General features: G+C 41.6%; 1 protein-coding gene across 1 annotated transcript in view; it reads right to left on the reverse strand.

Moving 5' to 3' along the window:
* The window catches only part of DNAH7 (dynein axonemal heavy chain 7), a 253,007-nt gene that overhangs the window by 98,220 nt on the left and 140,495 nt on the right, over window positions 1–14,292 (reverse strand). The window contains exons 43-45 of the mRNA XM_058664751.1: window positions 11,138–11,468; window positions 8,852–9,198; window positions 5,306–5,486 (exon numbers count right to left, since the gene is read on the reverse strand). Of these exons, the coding sequence (XP_058520734.1) occupies window positions 5,306–5,486; window positions 8,852–9,198; window positions 11,138–11,468 (859 nt within the window). The remainder of the gene's footprint in view (window positions 1–5,305; window positions 5,487–8,851; window positions 9,199–11,137; window positions 11,469–14,292) is intronic.

Here is a 14,292-nt window from a genome sequence, read left to right on the forward strand (position 1 = left end):
TGACTTTCCAATCAAAATAAATAAATCTTTTAAAAAGTTAATGTTTATTTACAAATCACAATTTTCAAGTTGTTAACTGTCAGTCCAGTTAGAACACTTGCAATTAAGTCCAATTTAGGAAGGACCTCAATAAACAGTTGAGAGTACACTTTGTACACCTGTCAACCAAATTTGATTACATGCAATTAAATAATGTGATGAAAAGGAGGATAATTACAAAGGTGGTCAATTTAAAGAAAATCCATTTCGTTTGAAATAAGCAACAATATTTCTCTCCAAAACCATCTTTTACTTTACATTATCATAGCCTTCCAACATTTTGTTATGGAAAAAACACTTCAAATATTCAGAAAGTTGAAAATGGTTAGAGTAACATTGGCTGTATTACTTACATTAAAACTGGCCATTCAAAAACCACGCCCAATAATAAGTAGCATTTCTTTTTTTTTTCTTTTTTTTCTTTTTTTTTTTTATTATTTAACTTCATTAATTACATTGTATTATGTGACACAGTTACATAGATACTTGGGTTCTCCCACCCCTCCCCAAACCCTCCCACCATGGTGGATTCCTCCACCTTGTTGCATAACCACAGCTCAAGTTCAGTTGAGATTTCCCCATTGCAAGCATATACCAAACATAGAGTCCAGCATCTTATTGTCCAGTCAAGTTCAACGGCTTCTTAGGTATACCCTCTCTGGTCTGAAGACAGAGCTAGCAGAGTATTATCCCAGTCAATTGAAAGCTCCAACATACCATCAGCAAAAATTTACATCATTATGGAATTAACTGACATAGTAATGAGTAACCAATATGTTAAAAGTAAATGCGAGTTCCCAGCCACCTTCTGTGACCACCTCACCTATACTTCAATTTAGTTTATACACAACATATAACATTCAAAACATAACATGTTATACATAACATCATATCATCTTAAATTAAGGCAAACATGTGGTATTTAACCTTTTGGGATTGGCTCATTTCCCTTAGCATTATGGTTTCCAGTTTGGCCCATTTGGCCACAAAGAACTGCATTTTGTTTTTTTTAATAGCTGAGTAGTATTCCATGGAGTAGATGAACCATAGCTTTCTTATCCAATCCTCTGTTGATGGGCATTTTGGTTGCTTCCATGTTTTTGCAATTACTGATTGTGCTGCTATGAGCATAGGAATAAGTAGCATTTCTAAGTGTGAGTATAATGTCCTATTTTCATGTAATTATGAATCCTATAGAGGGAGGCAAAGCTGGTAACAAGAGCGCAGCGATTAGAGCCAAATATCCTGGGCTCAGGTTCTAAACTTCATGCTTGGAAGTGGAACTGACCACTGCCAAGTAGCTTAATCTTTCTGTTTTAATTTTCTCAACATGGTACAAAACAATGATCTCCTTCAGAAGTCTGACATGGGAATAACTGAAATGGTATATAATGTTCTCAAAATAACAGCGCCTAGTACAAAGTAAGTATATAAGATATACATAATAAAGCACTGCCACTCTGCACGCACTTGGCAAACACAGAAGCAGCTCACAGCTCCTTGCTTCAGATCAGCTCAGTTGTGGCCATTGTGGGAATAATTTGGTGAGTGAACAGTAGATAGAAGATCTTTCTGTCTTTTCTCTCTGTAAATCAGCCTTTCTAATAAAAAATACTTCGAAAAAAACCCCTTTGGTTTTCCATATTCTTATTTCTGACAAATGATGGAGTTTAAAGTAATTGAGCTCAATATTGTATTAATGAAAAGCAGTGACTAAAGTTTTTTAAAAGGAATTATTTCTTTATTTTTCAAGTCAGAGTTACAGAGAGAGGAAGGAGAGGGAGGGAGAGGAAGAACGGCGGGGGAGAAGGGAAGGGGAGAAGGAGGGAGAGGGGAGAGACAGAGAGAAAGAGAGAAAGAGAGAGAGAGAGAGAGAGACAATGAATCCGAGAGAATTGGCTCTTTTGTTTGATGGTTCATTCCCTAGAAGGCTGCAATGGCCAGGGCTGAGCCAGGCTAAAACCAGGAGCCAGGAGCTTCCCCCAGGTCTCTCACAGGGACGGCAGAGGCACACATGCTTGGGCCACTTTCTGCTGCTTTTCTCAGGCCATCAGTAGGGAGCAGGATCAAAACGGAAGCATCTTGGTGGGAACCTCCACTCAGCTACAGTGTTCCCTTAGCCCCTCAACCGCAGCCTGTTCCCAGCCAGTGATCTGCCTGCCTGTGGTTGCTTTGACTCCGCTTGGCCTAGCCCTTCACCTGTTACAACCTTAGCCTTAGACACTGTGGATCAGCGTCCGTGGCTCACGCAGACCAGTTGGTATAAAAACTTAGCTGGGCATGTCCTGTGCTCCACCCTGGTTACCAACCTTAATTGTGGGCTAAGGTGTGCTCTGTATTGCCCGGTGAGCCCATTCCATTGCCGTTTTAATACATTGACCAGCTGTTGATGCAGCTTTGCTCAGCCTTTCCGACCCCCAGTTCACCAGTGGGAGATATAACTCGCCTGGGGAACTTCACGTTTCTCCCCTTTGAGCCCCTCCCGGATCCCGTTCTCCTACATGCCACTGCGCTTTGGGCCAGTGCCGGTGCAGTCCGGCCCTCCCCTTTGCCTTGCTTGAGCTGGTGAACGTTATAGTCCGGCCCACCCCACACCCCCTCAGGGTGCACACTCGAGCGCCGCTGCCCCAACTAGTCCAGATTGCCGTCGGTTCTCCAATCTGTGGTCAAAGGCATGCTTCCCAGTCACACCTAGCTTAGTCCATCACCGTTCCATCTCTAGAAGTGACTGTGGGGCTAGAATTTCCATAGGGTTTGGCCCTCGCCTCCCCAACTGAGTCTTCCCCCGATATGTTTCTCTGGTGTGTTGTTAATGTCTGCGTCTAGTCAGGATACAGTTGTCTCCCTTGGCACAAGTGTGGACTGGGACAAGACGCACAGGGCCAGGCCAGACTGCAACACTTTATGTTTTTATGTCAGTCTGGTTGCTTCCATATAATCTCTTTTCACTAGTAGAATTCATCACGTGCTCATGAAGTAGACGATGGCATCATTTATCCCAAAAGACTTCTGTGTTTCCTTTTAGTTAAGCATGTGTTGGTTACTCAGAGGCGCATTATTTTATCAGGGTGCTATAATCTGTTGTTGATGTTGTTGTTGTTGTTGTGATTGATGTGGCTGTTATGAAATGATGTCAATCCAGAAAACAGTAATATTATTTCAACCCCAAACAGCCTGTATCTCATGCAATAAGACATTGTGAAGTAACCAATGAACCAACAATCGATATGAGTCAGATTGCTTATGATCTACATCAAGAATGGTAAAACCTAATAAACTTGTAAGGCCCTATGATACTTGGAAATGGGGAGGGAGAGCAGAGAAATCTTATAGGTGTGAGGAAGATGGGAAGTATAACCTATCAGGATCATAACTGGTAACTCATAGACAGCAGACTTGAGTCAGCATTAGACAATAGCAAAACTACAAAGACATGTGGGGGGAATCAGGAGCAATCCTAACAACCTCTTAACAGGAGGTCATACGCATAGGGCGGGGGGGGGGCCCAGAGTGGAGCAGGGGGACAAGAGGAGGCTTGTATCCCAACCCTGAAGACTCCTAGAGCCTCACCAAGGACTATCAGTATGAGCACCGAGGACTACATCCCTACTGCCAAGGAGACCACGGGGGGAAATGGAGTGCCTTCAGAGGACAAGAACTCTGAGGTCACCCACCCCCATTTGGACCTACAATGTGGGATGGAAGAAGCCCAATTCCTGCCTTGCAGGATCCAGGGTCATCGGAACAACAACCAGGATCCCTGAGCGGTCCCTGAGCAGAAACAGAAGAACAGTAAACTTCCTTCAGAACTAGGGAGAGGAGCTTCCTCTGGCCCTTGCCTGCTTCCAACTTTGGGTCCCCACCCTCTTTCGTAAGAACCATCAGGATCGCTCCAGAAACCCCTCATAACAAACAAACATATGAACAAACAAACTAGAATAGATAGACAGAGAACAACTAGGAAAGCTTAGAAACAGACAGGAAGCGGTCAGCCGGGATGCACTTATAACTCACTGGGTGGGACACAAAGATCAGTTACTCCTCTCTGGGGTGATAAAGATTTCTCTGCACACCCCTCCCAAAAACGTTCACCTAAACTGTTGACATATGTCCTGTTAAAGTTATAGTTAGACTACCCGAAAAGCAACCAGGTTCAGCAAAATCATGCCTCAGTGCTATAAAATGCTAAATACTAACATTAAAATAGACAAGAGACAGCTGAATAGCAATCTATAGCCATTTTAAGGTATATAAAACATGGTTGAATATAAACCAAAATTGAAATCTCTATGAGGAAGTCACAGGTTGTGGTTGAGAACCTGCATTTCCCTAGTAACATATTGGCTAATCAATACCATGTCAATTAGTGCCATAATGTTGTAGATGGTTGTAAATATAATGTTGGGTTTTTTACCTGATTGGGATGATACTCTGCTGGCTCTACCTTCAGACCAGAGATGGTCTCACCAAGAAGCCATTGAACTTACCAGGACAATAAGATGCTGAACTTTATGACTGGTCAAAACCTCCAATGAAAGAATCTCAACTGAATTTGAACTATGGAAATGCAACAAGGTGGAGCAATCCACCGTGGGGGGGGGGGAGGTTTTGGGGAGGGGCGGGGAGAATCCCAGTGCATAAAAAAATGTGTCATGGGCTTGGCAGCGTGGCCTAGTGGCTAAGGTCTTCGCCTTGATCCCATATGGCCGCTGGTTCTAATCCCGGCAGCTCCACTTCCTCTCTCTATCTCTCCTCCTCTCAGTATATCTGACTTTGTAATAAAAATAAATCTTAAAAAAAAAAAAAAAAAAAAAAAAAAAAAAAAAAAAAAAAATGTGTCACATAATGGAATGAAATTAATAAAAAAAAACCGGAAGCATCTGAAACACAAGCTGCATCCACAGGTGTTGCTGGTGCTGCGAATGCAGGCTTAACCAGCTGCATCACAATGCCTGCCCCAGCAATTTTTTTTTTGAAGGAGTCAGAAAGTAAATATTTTAGACTTTGTGGGCCAAGAGGCAAAACTGAGAATATTTCACATGTAGGAACTTTTAAAATTGTTTAATATGTAATCATTACAAATGTCAAAGCCATTATGAGTGCTTGGATCATATACAAATTGACAATGAGATCTGCCCTATGCGCTATCGACTGCCAATGTCTGAGCAGGAAGAAAACAGGGCTGGACTGTTACGTATTGGTATAAGTATCATTCTTTTTTACAATTCTTGAAAATTGGATCATGTTTGTATGCATCTGAACCTACCTGATTTTCCAAATCAGCCTTCTTCTGTTTATTCGATTCAAGTGTTTCCTGCAGCTTGTGCAGCTTGTCCTGAACTTCCTGCAGGGCTCTCTGCTTCTTTCGAAGACCATCCATAGCGATTTTAAGCTCCCCTTCTGCTGCCGCTAGCTTTATCTTTTTTGGAGCTACTATTTTTGCCACTCTGCGAAAAGTAAAGTTGGAAAATTAAATACAATTTAATATCCCAATGCACATTCTACTCCTGAATTATTTTAAATACTTTCTTATATTTTAATATCATTACTTTGACTCAAAAACACTTCTTTCTGTAGGTTTTACTTATTTCTGCATTACATAATTCATCTAAGAATCAAACTTGATCTTAGACATAGGAAATGACTATTAAAGCAATGACAAATATACATGGCTTTCAAGTAGAACGTTTTACCACAAATAAAATACAGCTGGTGTGAATATTGGGGCTCTTCAAAGAGAACAGGATACTCATGCAGAATATATAGTAAGAATAAACTACCTTAATCAGCTAGAGCTTAATTCTGATGAGAAGAAAGTATTTTAACTTTTCCACTTTTTTTAAAAAGATTTATTTATTTTTATTGCAAAGTCAGATATACAGAGAGGAGGAGAGCCAGAGGAAGATCTTCCATCTGATGATTCACTCCACAATCGACCGCAACGGCTGGTGCTGTGCCAATCCGAAGCCAGGAGCCAAGAACTTCCTCCAGATTTCCCATGCAGGTGCAGGAACCCAAAGCTTTGAGCCATCCTCGATTGCTTTCCCAGGCCATAAGCAGGGAGTTGGATGGGAAGTGGAGTTGCCGGGATTAGAACCGGTACCCATATGGGATCCCAGCGTGTTCAAGGTGAGGACTTTAGCTGCTATGCCATGGCGCCAGGCCCGACTTTCCCACTTTTTATAAAAGTTCTGAATAGTACCATCAACCAAATAGTTACATTAAAAATGAAATAGATCAGCATTGTGGCACAGTGGATAAAGTCATGGTCTGCAATAACAGCATCCCACATAGGTGCCTGCTTGAGTCCCAGCTGCTTCACTTCCAATCCACGTCTAGGTTGGTGGCCTTGAAAACAGGAGGAAGATAGTCCAAGTTCATGGGTCTTTATCATCCATGTGGGAGATCAGAATTAGGCTCTTGACTCCAGGTTTCTGCCTGGCCCAGCCCTAGCCTTGGCAGCATTTGGAGAATAAAACAGCAGTTGGAAAATCTATCTCTATCTGTTTCTCCATAACTCTTTCAAATACATTCTCATTCTCTCTCTCTCTCTCTCTCTCTCTCTCTCTCTCTCTCTCTCTCTCTCTCTCTCTCTCTCCATCTGAGAGGTGAAAGGTAATATTTAGGGACACACACGTCAGGATTTTCCAGAGAAAAAGAATAAACAGAAAGTACATACACACAGAAAAGGCATTTATTTTAAGGAACTGGCTCAAGCAATTATGGGGACCTGCAAATCGAAAGCCACAGGGTCAATCAGCAGATTTGACCTTAGGAACAGATGGTGTCCCATTCCGGTCCAGAATGTCCTCTGGTTTGAGGGGGTCATTTTATGTTCTATTTAGGCTATCAATCAACTGGGTGAGATGCACCTGCACTATGAAGGCCACCTACTTTCCCAGCTCAAATGTTAATATCATCCCAAAGCCAGCACGCACAACTGGCCACAATAATCTTTAACCAAGTATCTGGGTGATGCAGCCAGCTTATCTAAAACTTAAGATGAATCAATACAAGGGCTGATGAAATTACTTGAAATTATTAAGTATAGGTCACACAACTTCATGAGCGCACAAACACCACTGAATTGTAACACTTTCAGAGGTTAAAATGAAAATTGTGTGTTGATATTTCATCTCAACTTTTTCTTAAATTTTACATCATTTTATGACACACTTTCATAGGCTTTGGGATTTCCCCACCCCTTCCCCAATCATCTCAACTTCTACAAAGATTTTATTATTTAAAAAAAATACAAATCGGGAATAACAGGATTCCTTAGGGAAAAATGAATCTAAACTTTCTTCTCAGTATCTGGAAAATGGGGGTCAGTCATCTTGTTTCCAACTGAATAATCAAACATGAAATACATTTTTTATTAACATAGTATATTATGATCTGAAACCTGTATTGTGTCAATATAAATGTATAATCATTCAAATTGAGCAGGAACCTGAAGAATCCCCCAAGAAGCTGCTTTTGGAATTTCTGTTCTCTCTGAGCATGATATGAATGGCTGTCTCGCAGTCATCAAAAATGGCTCCTTCAGAGGCTGATGCGATGGTTTATGGGGAAAGCTGCTGCCCACAAAACCAGCAGCCCGTCGGGTCCCTGATGCTCCATTTCCAATCCAGCTCTCTGCTAATGTGCCTGGAAAGCAACGAAGAATGGCTCAAATCCTTGCTCTCCTACCACCTATGTGAGGGACCCCAAAGAAGTTTCTGGTTTCAGAATAGCTCAGCTCCAACCATTGAAGCCATTTAGAGAGTAAACCAGTTAGTGGAAGATCTCTCTCTCTCTCTCTCTCTCTTTCTCTCTACCTCTCCCTCTCTCCCCCTCTCTCTGTAACTCTGACTTTAAAATAAATCCTTACAAATGGTTTATCATCTCCCAAGCAGCGCATGGTCTGAGACTCCTACAGAACCCTGAAGACGTCTGTTGGCTTTGGGAAGTTTCTAACTAAGCATCCCAGGAAGACGAGATTTTCTTCCCATACTTGGATCAAAGCAACATATTGCAACAGACTGAATGACGAAGCAGATTTGGGAATCCAGGTTTGCCACATTAAACAGACTTGAAAAAAATTAAAACACCACTCTGTTCACAACTGTCTTCCTCTTCCTTTTGGGAAAAAATGAAGATTTCTTTAAAAATGCTATTTTATTAATGTAATGCTTTAATTGATACTTTACGTGAATTAATAAGCTTCAGAACTTCCTCATTTTAGTTTCTTTCTTTTTTTTTAAGGTTTATTTACTTACTTGAGAGGCAGAGCTGACAGAGACTGGGGTTGAGACACAGAGCTTTGCAGTCACTGGTTGAACTCCTCCAATGGCTGCAACAGTCCCTGCAGCCAGGAGCCAGGGGCTTCTAGGTCTCCCCGTGGCTGCAGGGGCCCAGCCTCCACTGCTTTTCCAGGCACATCAGCAGGGAGTTGGATCAGAAGTAAAGCAACTGGGACTCAAATTGGTACCCACATGAGGTTACTGGCATCGTAGCTATGCCACAATACTCCTCCCCAACACCTTACCCAGCATTTTAGTTTCTAGAATGGTAAGTGAAAGCTTTGCAGAATGCTCAATAATTTTTTAAATATGTAAAGGACTCCCAAATCTGCAAAGATTAGGAACCACTTTATTATCCATTGAATTGGTATCATCTTGCCTCTAGTAAATAGGCAAGCATAAGCAGATTTATGTTATTTTCCAAGAAGTTTTCCATGTTTTTTGTTTATTTGTTTGTTTGTTTGACTGTGAAATGATCAACTTGAAGACAAAGCATGCCAGTTAGGTTTCTTTTGAGCAGGACTTACTTATCATAGGAATCCATCGCTATGACCCATTTGCATAGACCTTCAGCTGCTGTGGAAGCATTCCTAATCTTTTCTGGAACAAAATCTGGATTTGGAATATAATTCTTCCTTATGATATTCATGTAAGCTGCAGGGATATTGTCCTTGTCATACTCATGAAGTGACTGGAGAAACCTAATGTCGCCGAGAAGTCTCTTAGCTGGGCCCCAGAAATCTTCAATTTTCTTTCCTGAACCTGTTGGGTCAGGGATTTTGTCAGCTTTGATGCCTTTCAAAATACATATGGCTTCCATGACCAGCTTGACACCAGCAGGAGGGCTCTTCATAGATTTGACCACTGTAATATCCTTGAAAGAATGACGCACAATTATTTTTTTAGAAAGAAATGTTTGCTTATAAATTAACTATGATTGTGTCCTAATTTAACAAAGCCTGAAGATACAAAAACCCGCTTGGTGCACAGGGTAAACATCATGAAAAGGACAAAACACAAATTGTTGAAGAAATCTGTCCAAAAGAGAAAGAACAGGGAGATACCCTGTAGGAGAAATTCAGGACATAACATGGATTCCAAAATTCATGAAGAGGGCCTGATGTGATAGTCCAGTGGCTAAATCCTCGCCTCGAATGCATCGGGATCCCATATGGGCACCAGGTTCGTGTCCCAGGCACTCCATTTCCCATCCACCTCTCTGCTTGTGGCCTGGGAAAGAAGTAGAGACCCAAAGCCTTGAAGATAAAAATTTCTGTGAAAAAAAATATGCATTAGTTCCCAAGTTCTTTGCAAAAAGACAAGCTTATCCTTGAGTTCCATTTTCTACAAACTTTTTGAAGTATCCTTACCTTGTGCACAGCTATGTTAAATGTTTTTATCCTAGGATTAGTCTTCTACCTAGAAGACCCTAAAAATACTTGACCTATCCTTTCTACTCTTTTGTATTAATGCATCTACTTACATTTAAATTTCAGCCTGAGATCTATTTTAGAGTAAGGTGTTAAGACAGGCTTACACAGCTCTCTTATCCTATCAAAAGATTGCTTATGTGGGCCTGGCACAGTAGGCTAGTGGCTAAGGTCCTCGTCTTGCACACACTGAGATCCCATATGGGTGCCAGTTCATGTACCATCCAGCTCCCTGCTTGTGGCTTGGGAAAGCAGTCAAGGACAGCCCAAGGCCTTGGGACCTTGTACTTTCATGGGAGACCCAGAAGAGGCTCCTGGCTTCTGCTTCAGAACTGCTGCAGCTGTTTGGAGAATGTATCAGAGGATGGAAAATCTTCTCTGTCTCTCCTCCTCTCTGTATATCTGACTTTCCAATAAAAATAAAACACTTCTTTAAAAGATTGTTTAGTCAAGATTCATAGCAATATTTATGTTTTTATTTTTAAAAAAGATTTACTTTTTAATTTTTGGAAAGTCAGATTTATAGAGAGAAAGAGCTTCCATCCCTGGTTCCCTCCCCAAGTGGCCACAATGACCGGAGCTGAGCCCATCTGAAGGCAGGAACCAGGAGCTTCCTCCAGGTCCCCCCACACGGATGCAGAGTCCCAAAGCTTCGGGCCATCATCTACTTCTTTCCCAGGCTACAAGTAGGGACTTAGATGGGACGTGGAGCAGTTGGGACACAAACTGGTGCCCATATGGAATCCTGGAGCATGCAAAGCAAGGATTCAGCCACTAGGCTTTCGCATTGGACCCTCTTCATGTATTTACTTTTATACCATAAGACCACCATTCTCTTTCTCAATTCAAAAATTCTCTTTCACATCTTCATTTTAATGTCTCATTCCATCAAATCAGACTGCTATTATATAATAAAACAAAACACATTATTGTTTCACTAAGAAAAGAATCACTGTTCAATACTGGCAAAATACTTTGTCACATTTACTATCAAGCTTATCCCAATGACAAGAAATACCCAAACACAAAGAAAAAAAGTATTCTTTCAAATAAAATAAAAGTAATTGCCTAATTATCATGTCATCATTATAATGGCAGTGTTCTTGAAATAAGTGTCATTTTACTATGCCGGCTCTAACATCTGGTGGCTTTTCTTCTTTGCAAAAGTGTCCATCATAGACAAGTATTCCTTTCTTCTCCCTTGTTTTTACATGCTCTTTTTTCTTTAGAAGAATTAAAGAATGTTTTTGTTACTTTCACAGTTTTCAATTTTATTACAGTTAGATCAACCTAGTCCAGAGACAGACAAGATTGGCGCGCAGAATCCCACATACTCTACCTCTGATGACGTATTTCTCTGAAAGTGCTTGCGCATGCTGTTACCTGTGCTGTGAGAGTATCAAGTGCATTTAGCGCTGACTCCAGTATCGGCAAGGCCTCCGCCAGGTCAGCGTCACATTCGTCTTTGATGGCTTTGGCGGCCATTGCTTGCTCGTTTGCGATGGTTTCATCAGCTTTCACAAATTTTTCCGTTTTAGCAACCTCTACAGACTCCTTCTCGATCATCAGCATCATTTCATCAACCTCTTTGCTGGCTACTTTCAACTGAGGATGCAGTGCCTCTAGCTCACTTTGCATTGTGGCTACTTGAGATGCAGCAGAGTCCAGTTTATCCAAACCCACTTCGTATCTCCTTTTCATTTTCATTACCTCACTGAAAGAAACCAGGTAAAGCAAGAGTAGTCCCGATGAGCCAAAACGTACGCCAATGAAAACTTCTGTACTGTTCATCTTTTCAAATTGCATTTCAAAGCATAATTAAAGGAATAATGTAAGTGGTTCTCCTATATATTAACAAACTTTGAAAAAAAAACATGAACACTAGCTCACTGGATTATGCACACCTAAAAACAGGCAGTAAGTATTGCTTCGTTTTGTGCTTTTTTTAGCACACACATAATATATCAACATGCAACATTAATTAAAAAGAGTAAAATTGTTGGAGATAAATCAAGGAGCTTCCTTTAACACAATGAAAGCTGTAATTGTAAAATTAGCACTTGACTTAAGTTGATTCTACCTCTCCTTAAGACCTTTTATAATCACTTTGTAGAGGTTATTTGTGTATTTGGAAAGGAAACAGAGAGAGAGAGAGAGAATATCTCTTCCAGTTGAGTGCACCACCCTGATACCCACAAAACCTAGGGCTGGATCAGGTTAGGAGCCTGGCACTCGTTGCATGGCAGGCACTGAAGCCCATGGGCCAGCACATGCTGCTGCCCGTGGTATGGATCAGTAAGAAGCTGGACCTGAAGTAGAGTTGGGACTCTACCCCAGACACTCTGACACAGGATGTAGGCATCCCACCGGTGGCTTAACCCGCTGCACCAAAAATTTGCCTCATCATCACTTATCTTAAACAAGATTCAGTCATGGCTTGACGAAGTCCAAAATACATTATTATTAGTGCCTTTTAAGGCACTAATTTGTCCTCTCTATAGAAAGAAAACATTTCACTATTTGTTTCATTTAAAAATCCTTGGCATCCCATGTTTCAAAGTAAAAGGTGACACCGTTTAAAATCCTCTTCAAAAAATAGACTGCAGTAGGAAACTTGTCCAGTCTCCAAAAGGAAGCTAAAGAATGACACCATTGTCACAGAAGCAAACAAAAACCACTTAGAAGTGAGTGTATGGCACATTTTGTCACATGGGGAATTCCCTCTAGATGAGCGAAACACCTTACAGTAATGGGAGCTGACAGGAGTCACATACAATACCGCCTTCTCTGAGGGTTCTGTCTCAGTTGAAACCTTGTGCAGCCAGCGCAAGAAAGCTTCTATTCCTGCCAGCATGAGCCAGCTTCATTGTTATGGTTCATTCCATGTGATGCTTTGTTAGTCTAACCATTGATTTCCTGCCAGGTGACCTGATAACTTGCTTCCAGGTTATGGTACTATCTGCCCATTAAGAGATCTGAGGGCTTCAGCATCGGAAAAGTAACCATAGGGTAGGAATTCTAGCTGTAGTAAAGGAGATATTTTAAATTATTTGTAGGAAAGTTTAAAAGAAAAAAAAATTGAAAGAGGATCATCTGAAAGACAAGAATATTTAAAAATGCCTGGAATGGGCCCGGCAGCGTGGCCTAGCGGCTAAAGTCCTCGCCTTGAACGCTCCGGGATCCCATATGGGCGCCGGTTCTTTTTCTTTTTCTTTTTTTTTTTTAAACATATTTTTATTGCATTTCATTTTTTTAAAATTAATTACATTGCATTATGTGATACATTTTTTATGCACTGGGATTTCCCCCACCCCTCCCCACACCCTCCCCCCATGGCGGATTGCTCCACCTTGTTGAGTTTCCATAGTTCAAATTCAGTTGACATTCTTTCATTGGAGGTATTTACCAAGCATAAAGTCCAGCATCTTATTGTCCTGGTAAGTTCAATGGTTTCTTGGTGGGACCATCTCTGGTCTGAAGGTAGAGCCGGCAGAGTATCAGGGGCGCCGGTTCTAATCCCCGCAGCTCCACTTCCCATCCAGCTCCCTGCTTGTGGCCTGGGAAAGCAGTCGAGGATGGCCCAATGCTTTAGGACACTGCACCCGTGTGCGAGACCCGGAAGAGGTTCTAGGTTCCCGGCTTCGGATCGGCGTACCGGCCGTTGCGGCTCACTTGGGAGTGAATCATCGGACGGAAGATCTTCCTCTCTGTCTCTCCTCCCCTCTGTATATCTGACTTTGTAATAAAATAAATAAATCTTTAAAAAAAATGCCTGGAAAACAGTGATACTTTTCACCGTCCTGTAAGTTCATATTTCATTATTATAAGTTCATATTTCATTATTTTCTTAAGTTAGGATGTTGTTAAAGATTGTGAGCACAACCAAGCAAAGCCTAGGCTGTGATACCTCCAATTTAATCAGACTCTCTGAAGCAAGATTCCAATATTAAAAAGGTCATCAGATCTACAGGGAAAAACAGTTATCCTGAGAGCCAAATAAATAATGAAAGCTCATCCAGTCACAGTAATTCTTGGGAATTACAGATTTCACTAGGTTTATGGAGAAATGTCTAGTGGTAGATTTGAACACAGGAGTGCAAACACCCGGGACTAGGGCAGCTCAGCGTGGGCGGGCAGAGCGGCAGTCACTCTCAGCCTGGCAGTGTGTGGATTGTAGGCCAGCTGGTATGAGCAACAGTGCTTCCAATTACTTGATATAGGGGGTTAGCCACAGGAAGATTTATAACTCACTCCATATACTTGTATTGGTAGTAATATACTAAGATATCTCTAAGATTAATTTTGGAAAGGTGCAGTGACAGAAGAAAAGGTATTCCATCTGTTGGGTCCACTCCCCAAATGGGCACAAGGGCCAGGGCTGATCCAGGCCGAAGCCAGGAGCCCTAGTCCATCTGACCATCTGAATCCAAGTACTTGGACCATCTTCCACTGCAATCTCGGTTGGGAACCTGGGACTTGAAATAGCATGTGGATGTGGGATGCTTATGTTAAAGGTGGCAGATTAAGAGAGCATATCA

Source organism: Ochotona princeps, chromosome 5 (genome assembly GCF_030435755.1).
Source record: "Ochotona princeps isolate mOchPri1 chromosome 5, mOchPri1.hap1, whole genome shotgun sequence".
Taxonomy (NCBI): Eukaryota; Metazoa; Chordata; class Mammalia; order Lagomorpha; family Ochotonidae; genus Ochotona; species Ochotona princeps.